Here is a 13,372-nt window from a genome sequence, read left to right as displayed (position 1 = left end):
CAGTGAAGAATACACCTTGCAAATATAGCTTGAATGCTTTCCCATCAACCCACACTGTGTGAATATATATGTTGTTTGAGATACAAGTGTTCAAGTAAGGTTGACTATTGTGCTAAAAGTAGCAGCAACATATCACACGTGTTTAAAACGTCACTTCCGTCAGCTATTAAACGGCGAATGCCTCCGTGTAATAAAAAACCTTAAGTGTTCCATTTGGGACAATACATTTTTGAAAATGAATACACTACATGGCTGAGTGCATAGTTTATTTTGTAAGTATATAGTGTATAGTGCATCTTTTGGGATACAGTTATTGTGTTGTTAGCTTAGAAAAATGCTATGTCAAACTCTATTGAAATCAATTGAGCACAACAGTCAGGTTCCAAAACTAAAAATCACAAAAAGGGTATGGAACAAGCTCATATGTGTGTGTCTGGTTGTTTTTAGGTGTATATGGAGGCATGATCATAAAACAGCATGTGTTGTGCATGTTACCGTTGTCTGCAGAGGAGTCTCTGTGTTCCCGGCTGGAACTGAGTGCTGGTAAGAGAGGCTCCATGTTCATTATGAGCTGTTTATGACTGAGAGAAGTAAAGCTTCTGCTTTGACCAAACTGACACCTGAAACAAGCACAGCAGAAAAACAAAAAAGAAATAAAATGCTACAAAGGAGTCGATTATGGCCCCTTTAAAACATATGAAGAGTCAGACAAGGGTAACCTTCAAACCAATGAACAAACACATTGGGCCTCATTCACTAAACATGTGTACACACTTATTTGTCCCATGTGCAAATGTTTTCATGCAGAAATCATTATTCATCAATAATTTAGAACCAGCTGAATCCATGTATACTAAAATGACAGTCTCCTAAATATGAAGTTGAAATGTTTATATATAAACAGTATATATAATCAAGGTTAGTCATTAAATTGTACATGGCACAATCTGATATGTACTCTGAACATGTAATCTGTTAAACCAATCATCTTGCCTAGTGCAGCTGATAGGTCCGTTTACATGTAATCCGTTAGCCAATCAACTTGCGTACTTCCACTTTGTCCAACATTTAAACTGCCGTAGTTGTTTGTAGATAAGCCGGTTTCATTACAGCGTGCTATGAGTTTTCTCTCTGAAACCCTCCTCCTCCCTAGCAACACTGGTCTAGACCTGCTTCAGGGGGATTGTATGTATGCCTAATTGTGTAGCAGCAGCATGTCCAACATGCTCGACACAACATGTTTGTGTAGGGCTGCACAATAATAATAAACATCACAATTATTCTGCTCAAAATTTTCATCATGATTATTAATTATGATTCCCTATCTGTCACTCACTCGACCTTGTGTCGATGTAGTGACACTAGGGGTCACTCTTGGGAGCCCGAGACACCTCTGGTCTTTGATAAAAGGCCAATAAAAATTGGCGAGTGGTATTTGCATGCCACTCCCCCAGACGTATAAAAGGAGCTGATATGCAACCACTCATTCAGATTTTCTCTTCGGAGCCGAACGGTCATGCTCACTGAGTTGAATTCCCACGACTGTTCATTCACCTCTGCTGGATCTGATGGCACATTTCAGCAGCTTCTCCCTCCTCTGCACTGGTGCACTGCAGAGAATGCCCCTGGGCGCTTGAGCAGAAATAAGAGTATACTTCTCTAAAAAAGTATATTTCTCTAAAAGAGCGACACACACGGAACGTCTTCTAAAAGATGCGTCTTTTTAAAGATGCCTTTCCTTTGTGTGTTATTCCTGGTTGCGCTCGTTATCTCTCTCCTTCTGACAGTCATGATCACTGTCTTTCATGTCTGGGCACTGCTCACGCGGAGACAGCGTTCGTGGATGGGTCATGTACTCATTGCGAGAACATGTCCATGGCAACGATGCGGTCGCAGCTTGCCTTCGTAAGAAAGCAAGCCACCCCAGAGGCTCCCCGCCTCGGTCATTTTACCCACGGGTATGAGGCCAGCGCGGCTAGCACTGGGGGCGATTTGGGGACCCCAATGGGACCGCCTCTGCCGGGTATCCCCCCGCGGACCTCCCATTCCCCAGCATGCTCGTCTGCCCCGATCGGGCTTCCGGGTGATCTCACGGTGAGTTCGACCTCTTATTCGGAGCCCACGAAAGTGATGAGCTCTCGAGCGCAGAATCGGAGAGCGGGCTCGTCCAGTCAGACGCGGAAGCCTGAGCTGGGCTCCTCCCTTCAGGTGCGGTCGCCCGGTCACAGGCTGACATGGAAATGATGACATGCTTTCCCGGGCAGCCGCGAGCATCGGGCTAGAGTGGACCCCTCCGCTCTTCCCTGAACGCCGCTCAAAGCCATGCCCCGCCCCCGTTCCTTTCTTCCCGGAAGTGCATGAAGGGCTGACAAGGTCATGGGAGGCACTTTTTACTGCCCGGTACCGATCTTTTCAGCTTCCCCACCCTCACTACCCTCGATGGTGGGGCGGCCAAAGGCTATTTGGCAATCCCCCGGTGGATAAAGGCGCTCGCGGTGCACCTATGCCCGCAGAGCGCCGCCACCTGGCATGGATGCCCAAAGCCCCCATCCAAGGCCTGTAGGTTTATGTCGCCTCTGACGGCCAAGGACTACGGTGCCGCTGGACAAGCTGCCTCTGCCCTGCACACCATGGCTCTCCTGCAAGTCCGCCAAGGTGCTAAAGGAACTGCACGAGGGTAGTTCCGCCCCGGGATTTATGAAGGAACTGTGCTCGGTGACCGACCTTGCTCTCCGAGCGACGAAGGTCACGGCACAGTCTCTCGGGCGGACGATGTCCACATTAGTGTTCCAGGAGCGCCACCTTTGGCTCAACCTGGTCGAGGTGGGTGAGTCCGACAGGACACGGTTCCTTGCTGCCCCCATCTCCCAGGCTGGCCTATTCGGTGACACCGTCAAGGACTTTGCCCAGCAGTTCTCGACGGTGGAGCAGCAGACGGAGGCTATCCGGCATATCCTGCCCTGGCACGGCTCAAAATCCCGCACCCCGTCTGCTAGTCACCAAGGGCGTCCCCCTGTGGTGACTGCACCGGCTCCGCCGCAGCCTGCCCCTTCGGCCTGGCCCCAGCATGGAGCCCACCGCAGGAAGCAGACGCCACACGTCTCGCAGCCGCCAAGAACCTGTGAAAGGCTTCAAAGCGCCCCTGAGACAGGTAACCCAGGGACGACGAAACCCACTGCTCTGGAGCTGGTAAGCAGACCACTCCATCCGTCAAGGACCGGGAGGAGACTCTTTTTGTTACCTTTGCATTTAATTGCGCTGCATGCCCAAGTGGCTGCAGTACCCAAGAGTTCAGCAAGAGCAGTTTCTTGTTCCCTGGGTCACGTATCCGGTGTGCACGGCCTTCATCACGACCACCATCCACCACTCTATTTGGCAGGTTTGGTGCTCCAGGGCGGTCTTCCGCCCCTGAGCGCCCAGCTGTGGCATAAATCCACCCTGATGTGACAGTCCCCACGGGTCATGAGGACAGGCCTCTTCCTCCCCTGTCCTCCGTGGTCACAAGGAGCCAGGTAAGTACTTCGATGTCCCTGAACTCAGCACGGCCACAACATGGTGTGGCACCTCGAATTCCGCCCCACCGCAAGGCCCCACCCGCCGGTACGTCCGACGAGATTGTCCCTTTGGTCCCCCTTGCGCGGAGCTTGGATGCGTGGCTTGCGCTTTCCAATCCGTCACGATGGCTGGTCCGGACCGTCCGACTCGGCTACGTGATTCAGTTCGCCAGGCGTCTGCCCAGGTTCAGCGGTATCCACTTCACCTTGGTGAAGGACAAAAACACTGCTAACTTGCACGTGGAGATCGCCACCCTCCTACGAAAGGGTGCGATAGAACCTGTCCCTCTGGCCGAGATGAAGAAGGGGTTTTACAGCCCCTACTTCAGCGTACCAAAAAAAGGCGGTGGGTTGCGGCCAATCTTGAACCTGCGAGTACTGAACCGGGCTTTACACAGACTCCCGTTCAAGATGCAAAAACGCATTCTGACGAGCGTCCAGCATCAAGATTGGTTCGCGGCGGTAGACCTGAAGGATGCGTACTTCCATGTCTCGATTCTACCTCGACACAGACCATTCCTGCGGTTTGCATTTGAGGGTCAGGCGTATCAGTACAAGGTCCTGCCTTTCAGCCTGTCCTTGTCCCCTCACGTCTTCACGAAGGTTGCAGAGGCAGCCCTTGCCCCGTTAAGGGAAGTGGGCAATCGCCTTCTCAACTATCTCGACGATTGGCTAATCCAAGCTCACTCTCGGGACATGTTGTGTGCACACAGTGCTCTCATACCTCAGCTGATTAAGGCTTCGGGTCAACTGGGAAAAGAGCAAGCTCCTCTCGGTTCACAGCATCTCTTTTCTCGGTTTGGAGTTGGACTCAGTCTCTTTGACAGCACACCTCATGAAGGAGTGCACACAGTCGGTGCTGGCCTGTTTGAAGGCGTTCAAACAGAAAACAGCAGTTCCACTGAAACTGTTTCAGAGGCTCCTGGGGCATATGGCATCCTCAGCGGTGGCCACCCTGCTCGGGCTAATGCATATGAGACCGCTTCAGCACTGGCTTCAGACTCGAGTCCCGAGATGGGCATGACACTGCGGGACACATCGCGTGGTCATCACGCCGGTCTGTCACCGTCTTTTCAGCCCTTGGACCGACCTCTTGTTTCTACGGGCAGGTGTTCCCCTAGAGCAGGTCTCCAGGCGCATCGTGGTCACGACAGACGCCTCCAAAACTGGCTGGGGCACTGTTTGCAACAGGCACGCAACCGCTGGCTTATGGATGGGCCCGCGACTGTATTGGCACATCAACTGCCTCAAGCGTTTGGCAATTCTGCTCACCCTGCGGAGGTTCCGGCCGTTGATCCAGGGCAAGCACGTGTTAGTTCGGACAGACAACACGGCAACGGTAGCATATGTCAACCGCCAAGGTGGTCTGCGCTCTCGTTGTATGTCACAACTCGCCCGCCGTCTTCTCCTCTGGAGTCAGCAGCACTTCAAGTTGCTGTGAGCCACTCAAATCCCGGGCGACCTCAACACTACAGCGGACGCGCTGTCATGACAGGTTACCCTCAGGGGAGAGTGGAGACTCCACCCTCATGTGGTCCAGCCGATTTGGAGTCGATTCGGACAGGCACAGGTAGACCTGTTCATCTCCCAAGAATCCTCCCACTGCCCGCTCTGGTATGCCCTGAACGAGGCACCCCTCGGCATACACGCGCTGGCACACAGCTGGCCTCCTGACCTATGCAAATATGCGTTTCCCCCAGTGAGCCTACTTGCACAGACTCTGTGCAAGGTCAGGGAGGACGAGGAGCAGTTCGTCCTGGTAGCACCCTACTGGCCCACCCAGACGTGGTTCTCAGACCTCACGCTCCTCGTGACAGCCCCCCCCCCCCGGCGAATTCCCCTGAGGAAGGACCTTCTTTCACAGGGACAGGGTAGCAACTGGCACCCACGACCAGACCTCTGGAATCTCCACATCTGGCCCCTGCAGTGGTAGACACGATCACTCAGGCTAGGGCCCCCTCTACGAGGCGCCTGTATGCCTTTTAAGTGGCGTCTGTTCGCTAAGTGGTGTTCTTCCCAACGGGAAGACCCCCACAGGTGCACAGTCAGATCGGTGCTTTCCTTCTTGCAGGAGAGGTGGGAAGAACAGCTGTCCCCTTCCACCTTGAAGGTGTACGTTGCTGCTATAGCAGCACACCATGACACAGTGGACGGTAAGTCCTTAGGGAAGCACGACCTGATCATCAGGTTCCTGAGAGGCGCCAGGAGGCTGAATCCCTCCAGACCATGCCTCGTTCCCTCATAGGGCCTCTCTGTAGTTCTTCAGGGTCTACAGAGAGCCCCCTTTGAGCCTTTGCAGTCAGCTGAGTTTAAGGCACTCTCTTTGAAGACTGCCCTCCTGACTGCGCTCACTTCCATCAAGAGGGTAGGAGACCTGCAAGTGTTCTCTGTCAGCGAATCGCCCACTGGCTCATTGACGCCATAGCTATGGCATATCATGCCCAGGACGCGCTGCCCCCGGTAGGGCTACAAGCCCATTCTACCAGGGGTATAGCGGCAGTGGTCTGCCCACCACACACCGCCAGTTCACGTAACACAGTTCAGCCAATTGTGGGGTTTCATATAGGGACCCCTAGTGTCACTACATCGACACAACGTCAAGTGAGTGACAGATAGGGAACATCATGATTACTTGCGTAACCTCCGTTCCCTGATGGAGGGAACGAGACGTTGTGTCCCACCTGCCACAACGCTGAACTACCCGCTGAAATGGCCAGACCTTTTCTCGGCTCCTCAGCATAAAACCTGAATGAGTGGTTGCATACCAGCTCCTTTTATACCCGTATGTCCGGGGGAGTGGCATGCAAATACCACTCGCTAAATTTCATTGGCCTTTTATCAAAGACCAGAGGTGTCTCGGGCTCCCAAGAGTGACCCCTAGTGTCACTACATCGACACAATATCTCATTCCCTCCATCAGGGAACGGAGGTTACGCAAAAGTTTTTTAAATTACAGGGCTGCGTAATTTGAACAACAACAAAAATATTATACAGTTGCTACTGCTTAGATATAAATTCTCAAAGAACAAAAAAACTAAAATGTCATTAAACAGTAGCTCTCGTGTTGAATAAGTTGTCATAACTACAAACTAGTAAATGATTCCTTTTGATCAAAATTAAGTCATGTTTTGCCTATTCTTTACTGCTAATAGAAACAGTTACTCTGTAGGGTGTTTACTCTTGCATCCTCTTTTAAGATCCATTCTTCAAATTATTATTATTAATGATTATTATCAATATTATTATATTCCCATACCCTACAGTAATATATAACAGTAATATATTTACAATATAAATATAATTGAGCATGCAGAATTGCTACTCAGTCTCAAGCCTTTATTTTGAAGAAAGACAGTGTGTTTTTTCTGTGTGTTACCAGCAGAGGTGACAGTGACAGCAGCTTTGTGCTCCTTCCATACATGGTGAAATGCTCTTATCTCCTCCTCCACACAATCCTGGTGCCATAGGGTTACTTTAGATTTGTTGACAAACTTGTAATGGCCAAACACATTTGGAATTACGCAAATGTGCAACTACTGTACATAGCGCTGTCAGTGCACGTTAGCGATGCACATAAACCGAACAGAAATCCAAGCACAGCTGTTCTGTATATTACATACATTATCAAAGCATGAGATGGAATTAATTTAATGTGCATCGAGCACAGAACCACTTTGAGAACACTATGACACTATCATTATTCTCATGTGTTTTCCGAGTATGTGTGATATTACAGATCAGTGCGGTGCACATACAATGCTTATAAACATCTATGGTTCTGTACTTCAGCGTGTGCTCCAAAGTGAAACAGTGATTATTCAGTGGTGAATTCTGAAGAGAGCATGACTGGTCAGGTGAGGTGAAAATGGACTTTGAAAGAGCTTGTGATTTGGTCTGTCATCTGTACACCCAGTCTATAATGAAAATTAATAACAATTCTCATCTTTACCTGGCTGGTAATTTCTGTTTGCTAGCTCACTAATATCACAAACATTTATGCTTAATAAACAGTGAGAGGCAGAAATCATGATCACAATTAAAATACGATTAACTTTGCAGCCCTACTGTATGGCGGTGTATGTTCTAGCAGAAGCAAGTTTTTGTACTTCCTCTGCAACAGCAGCGTAAGCAGATCTAGTCTGCAAAGATCACAAAGTTTAAGAAAAGGGTGGATTATGTGAATCAACCGAGGTTAATTACATTAATATCATTAATTACTTCGAGTTGTTATGACAGCAAACAACTGCTCAAGTTAAGCCTGAACTAATTTCACTCCAACTTACACATTTAAAATGGCTGTTTTCTTCATATGTAACGCTCGTATTGGTAGTTTTTTTTATAGAGACCAGAACTAGAAAACAGTTCAGCGGCAATTAGAATAATCATGGCACCACCTAGTGGATAGTCAGGAAAACTGTGGATATAAGAGGTTTAAAGGGGTCATGAAATACTCTTTATATATATATATATATATATATATATATATATATATATATATATATATATAATTTTATTATCTTCCCTGAGGTCCACTTATAGTGTTAGTAAAGGTTTTTTTGCACCAAAACAGCCATAATTTAGTAATGTATGATAATTTTCCACCCTGTCTTTGGCCCTCTGTCTGAAACACTCTGTTTTGGTCTTAGCATCTCCTTTAAACTTAAACGTAAATGCCCACTGTTATGATTGGCTAACATCATGCAGCCCCTCGATTACTCATCCATATATATTTGAAACTCAATCTGAAGAGAATGAACAAGCTCGCCAACACTATAAAACACATTTTCTGGGTTTACACATACTGCACATCCAACACATTGCATCTGAATACTTAAGCAAAGCAGCAACATAAACTATCAAACAGTCATAACATTTAAAATATTCATGAATGAAACTGTTTACTTGAGGATTTATGATCGGGTCCAATAGTGTTTTTAACTGGCCCCTCCTTCAATAACAATTCCTTTGCAAAGCTTGAATTGTATATGACATCATGTCATAATCGTATATTCCACAAGCAATCCACTCTGATATGAGCCAAAAAAACATACAATCCACGCTGGAATACGCACACGTGCATTATCATCATCCTACATTAATGCAAACATTGCCGGAAACGCATCAAAACAGTCAAAAGAAATCCATACACTAACAATAAAAAATAGCACAGATGGGCGCAATAACAGCAAGAGGTAGAGCAGCTGAATGAAACAGAATAGCGACTCCTTTTCAGAGTTGTAACTTGACACAGCATCTTTTAAAAGCAGTACGAAATGCATGACAACTATCAAAGACGTCAGTCTAGTGCATGTTTATATAAATATGCAAAAATAATTCCAAATAGTCCAGATGGGTCCCATTTGGTGTTCAGGAATAGTAAGCCACACTAGGCCTGTCTGTCCTGCTCTGTCTCTCTCTGTTTACTGTGCACCAGTGGGTGGGGTCAAGGGTGTGAATTTGCATGCTGTGGGGCGTGTAAATGCAAAATAGCAATGTCTCGTGACGTCATGAACACACATATTTCAAAACAAGATGTTTCAGTAGGGAGGTAACTATAAATGCTCTTTTTAGAATGGGGAGGAAGTTTTGTGGTCTGAAATTTACAGTATGTTTTTATAGTACAGTTACCTTTTACTCTATATGTCTTAATATCCAGGAAAATTGTATTCTCCATTTCATGACCCCTTTAATATATTACAACTGGTTTGGAGAATGACACTTAGCTTTACTCGAAGATCTTGCTGTGTGTTGTTAGGTGAGAGTGCATCCTTTAGGATATGTATTTAGGTTGTGAGGAAAGCTCTTGTATGGAGATTGTTTGGGTGTGTTTTGTGCAAATAACTAACTGCTAGGATGCACTCTTTCATTTAGAATACTCCAGATCAAAGTTAAGAAAAAATTTATGTGTGTACGCACCTGTGAATATGCGCCCGTTGAAATTTCTACACAAGTAAATACACAGCTTGCACACATATATTAGTGAATGTGACCCACTTTTACAGTCTGGCTGAATAAATTGTAATCTGGATTAACAGTGAGAAAAGTATCAGTATTATTCATCAAAACTGACCTGTATACAACTGGTGGTTCTCTCTGAATCTTTGAACTGGCTTCAATAACTTCTTTAGCCACCCGTCCACTGGAATCAAACCACAATCACAAAGTAGATTTTTTCACTGTGATTTTTTAAAAATTATGATTATTCATTTTGCAGCCGAAAAAGATAAAACACACAGCAGTGTGTTTTACCTTTTTCATCTGCAAAATTAAGCATGCTAAATGAAGAAGCATGGAACATGAAAATAATTTTTGCCATGTATGATGTAAGGTTAACGGGGTTACAGAATACATTTAACCAAATGATCTTACCTGTAGCGAAATCTGCTTCCCTTGAAAAATATACTGCTGCTGGACACGGTTTTTATCTGACTTGATTTTGTGCATCTTAAATCACAAAAATCAGAGAAAATTACTTACACACTATACAAAAATGTCTAAAAGACCAGAAATGTGTGTTTGTGTGTGTGTGTGTGTGTGTGTGTGTGTGTGCGCGCGTTTATGTTATGATCAGAATACAAGATTGAACATAAGAATAATTAATCACTTAATTATCAAGCTTATCTAATATTTACTGTCCCATTAATATACCCACATGGAATCTGTTCCTACAGAATTCCACAGAGAGATCCACAGAATTCTAACACATAATATTTAACATTATTTATTTATTTATCATTTCTTTTTTGTGCCACTAGTGTCATTCTGCTAGTGTCTAGTGTCATTCTCTGTTTTATTGGTCAAACTCACACCACTGGTTGAGTCAAAGTTGTGTCGGGCTGGTATAAGATGCTCAAACCAACAGAGCAATGTTTTGAAAGCACCACAGAGCCACAGTGTTAACACTTTTCAGGGAAATCAGCCTACAAGTGGCTAACTTATGGTTTTCTCTACATAATAAGCTGGGATAGGAGAAAGTATTTCAACATTTTAACAACAGAACTCCACAGATTTTCCCAAAAAACTGAAAATGTGAAAAAAGGGTGCAGATTCTGTGTGGGCCTACCCATGAGACAAGTTTGTCATTGCTGGGCTTGTGTGTGTAATGTTAATATGAAGAGAGGAATAATTGGCAATGTTCTTGTTTGACATGGGCAGATCTGCTGTCTGGCTGGCATTTCAGCTCTTAATTAAAGGGCTTTCATCAGAAATGTGAACCCACTCACACACAGTAACCAGAGACAGAGCAAGAGAGATAGAGGCAAAGAGAAGAGGTCATTCTTAGGATACAGTGTCACAGTGTGCTTTGTATATACTCATGACTTACTACTGATAGAATTAACAGGATACTAATCTTAGTGACATTTCTGATAGATTTAACTCTGTTTAGTGTGGAATGCACAAGTAAACATTTAAAATGATATTTAATTATAATGAAATTATATATTGCTTTATATAAACAGATTTCATTATATTTTATTTAGTATTTACTATTTATTTATTTGCGAACTAAGGTATTTTGCACTGATCTTCAGCCGTTTAATGTTCAAGACTTAAACATTTTGAATGTAAGAGGGTTGGCAAAACATGTACTGAAAGCGAAATTGTCATGGGTTATTCATATCTTTTATATTATTTAATGATTACATGTCATTTTGTAACAAAGCACACAGAAACTGAGTGATACTACCAGAAATTAATCAGTTTTCTAAATGGATACAGTAAGTATCATACAGTTGTGCTAAAAGTTTGCATACCCTGGCAGAAATTGTGAAATTTTGGATAGTGATCATATGAAGCCATTTATTATCACATAGTTGTTTGGCTCCTTTTTAAATCATAATGATAACAGAAATCACCCAAATTGCGGCTTTTTAAATTGCAATTAGTGTCTGTGTATAAATAGTCAATGAGTTTGTTAGCTATCACGTGGATGCACTGAGCAGGCTAGATACTGAACCATGGGGAGCGGAAAAGAACTGTCAAAAGACCTGCATAACAAGGTAATGGAAGTTTATAAAGATGGAAAAGGATATAAAAAGATATTCAAAGCCTTGAAAATGCCAGTCAGTACTGTTCAATCACTTATTAAGAAGTGGAAAATTCGGGGATCTCTTGATACCAAGCCAAGGTCAGGTAGACCAAGAAAGATTTCAGCCACAACTGCCAGAAGAATTGTTCGGGATACAAAGAAAAACCCATAGGTAACCTCAGGAGAAATACAGGCTGCTCTGGAAAAAGACAGTGTGGTTGTTTCAAGGAGCACAATACGACGATACTTGAAAAAAAATGAGCTGCATGGTCGAGTTGACAGAAAGAAGCCTTTACTGCGCCAATGCCACAAAAAAGCCCAGTTACGATATGCCCGACAACACCTTGACATGCCTCACAGCTTATGGCACACTGTAATTTGGAGTGACGAGACCAAAATAGAGCTTTATGGTCACAACCAAAAGCGCTATGTTTGGAGAGGGGTCAACAAGGCCTATAGTGAAAAGAATACCATCCCCACTGTGAAGCATGGTGGTGGCTCACTGATGTTTTGGAGGTGTGTGAGCTCTAAAGGCACGGGGAATCTTGTGAAAATTGATGGCAAGATGAATTCAGCATGTTATCAGAAAATACTGGCAGACAATTTGCATTCTTCTGCACGAAAGCTGCGCATGGGACGATCTTGGACTTTCCAGCACGACAATGACCCTAAGCACAAGGCCAAATTGACCCTCCAGTGGTTATAGCAGAAAAAGTTGAAGGTTCTGGAGTGGCCATCACAGCCTCCTGACCTTAATATCATCGAGCCACTCTGGGGAGATCTCAAACATGTGGTTCATGCAAGATGACCAAAGACTTTGCATGACCTGGAGGCATTTTGCCAAGACGAATGGGCAGCTATATAACCTGCAAGAATTTGGGGCCTCATAGACAACTATTACAAAAGACTGCACGCTGTCATTGATGCTAAAGGGGGCAATACACAGTATTAAGAACTAAGGGTATGCAGACTTTTGAACAGGGGTCATTTCAGTTTTTTCTTTGTTGCCATGTTTTGTTTTATGATTGTGCCATTCTGTTATAACCTACAGTTGAATATGAATCCCATAAGAAATAAAATAAATGTGTTTTGGCTGCTCACTCATGTTTTCTTTAAAAATGGTATATATATTACCAATTCTCCAAGGGTATGCAAACTTTTGAGCACAACTGCATATAAATTCCAAACTTACTGTGACAGGGTTAAAATAATGAGCTTAAGGGTTAGGGTGAGAAATAACTATTGGAGCTTTGAAAGGCTATACTGTAACTACATGTTTAATCAGCCACTGAAAAAACTATATTTGTTCAACGATAATCTGAATATTGGGAAACATCCCCCTTTTGTGGGACCCTAATGTCTATGGAGATTACGGCCCTGGTACTTTGGATATGAGGTGGGAAAATATTATTTCTTGAAAGTTCAGTACTAACCTTTTCAAATACAGAGAGAGAGAGAGAGAAAGAGAGAGAGAGAGAGAGAGATTAAAGCATGACTCTCACTTGTAAAATGCCTGATTTTCCACAGCACATTTCCACAGGTGTTTACAGGCTGCTGGTGTGGTGGTGTGGAATGTCAGAACCAGTTTCTTCTACAGAGAAACGAATAGAGAGGAAGGTTAATGGAAGTGTGGAATATTAGCAGAGTTACCAATAATTAGCTTAAGGGAATAGGGGTGTAAAGCAGGAAAGGACATAAAGAAGTTCCATAAACTACACAGAGATGGAATCTGAGCACAGTGTCATAAATAATGAGAGCTGAACAAAATGCTGACCCAAATCTGTGTGCA

At 44.6% G+C, this 13,372-nt stretch overlaps 1 protein-coding gene across 1 annotated transcript in view; it reads right to left on the bottom strand.

Annotated features, from left to right (window-relative positions):
• Positions 1-13,372, bottom strand: part of LOC127424219 (FERM domain-containing protein 3-like) — a 142,305-nt gene that overhangs the window by 37,286 nt on the left and 91,647 nt on the right. The window contains exons 10-13 of the mRNA XM_051669206.1: positions 13,086-13,174; positions 9,924-9,998; positions 9,625-9,693; positions 496-620 (exon numbers count right to left, since the gene is read on the bottom strand). Of these exons, the coding sequence (XP_051525166.1) occupies positions 496-620; positions 9,625-9,693; positions 9,924-9,998; positions 13,086-13,174 (358 nt within the window). The remainder of the gene's footprint in view (positions 1-495; positions 621-9,624; positions 9,694-9,923; positions 9,999-13,085; positions 13,175-13,372) is intronic.

Source organism: Myxocyprinus asiaticus, chromosome 33 (assembly GCF_019703515.2).
Source record: "Myxocyprinus asiaticus isolate MX2 ecotype Aquarium Trade chromosome 33, UBuf_Myxa_2, whole genome shotgun sequence".
Classification (NCBI taxonomy): Eukaryota; Metazoa; Chordata; class Actinopteri; order Cypriniformes; family Catostomidae; genus Myxocyprinus; species Myxocyprinus asiaticus.
The sequence above is the reverse complement of the archived record's forward strand: the minus strand, read 5'-3'. Positions and strand labels throughout refer to the sequence as shown.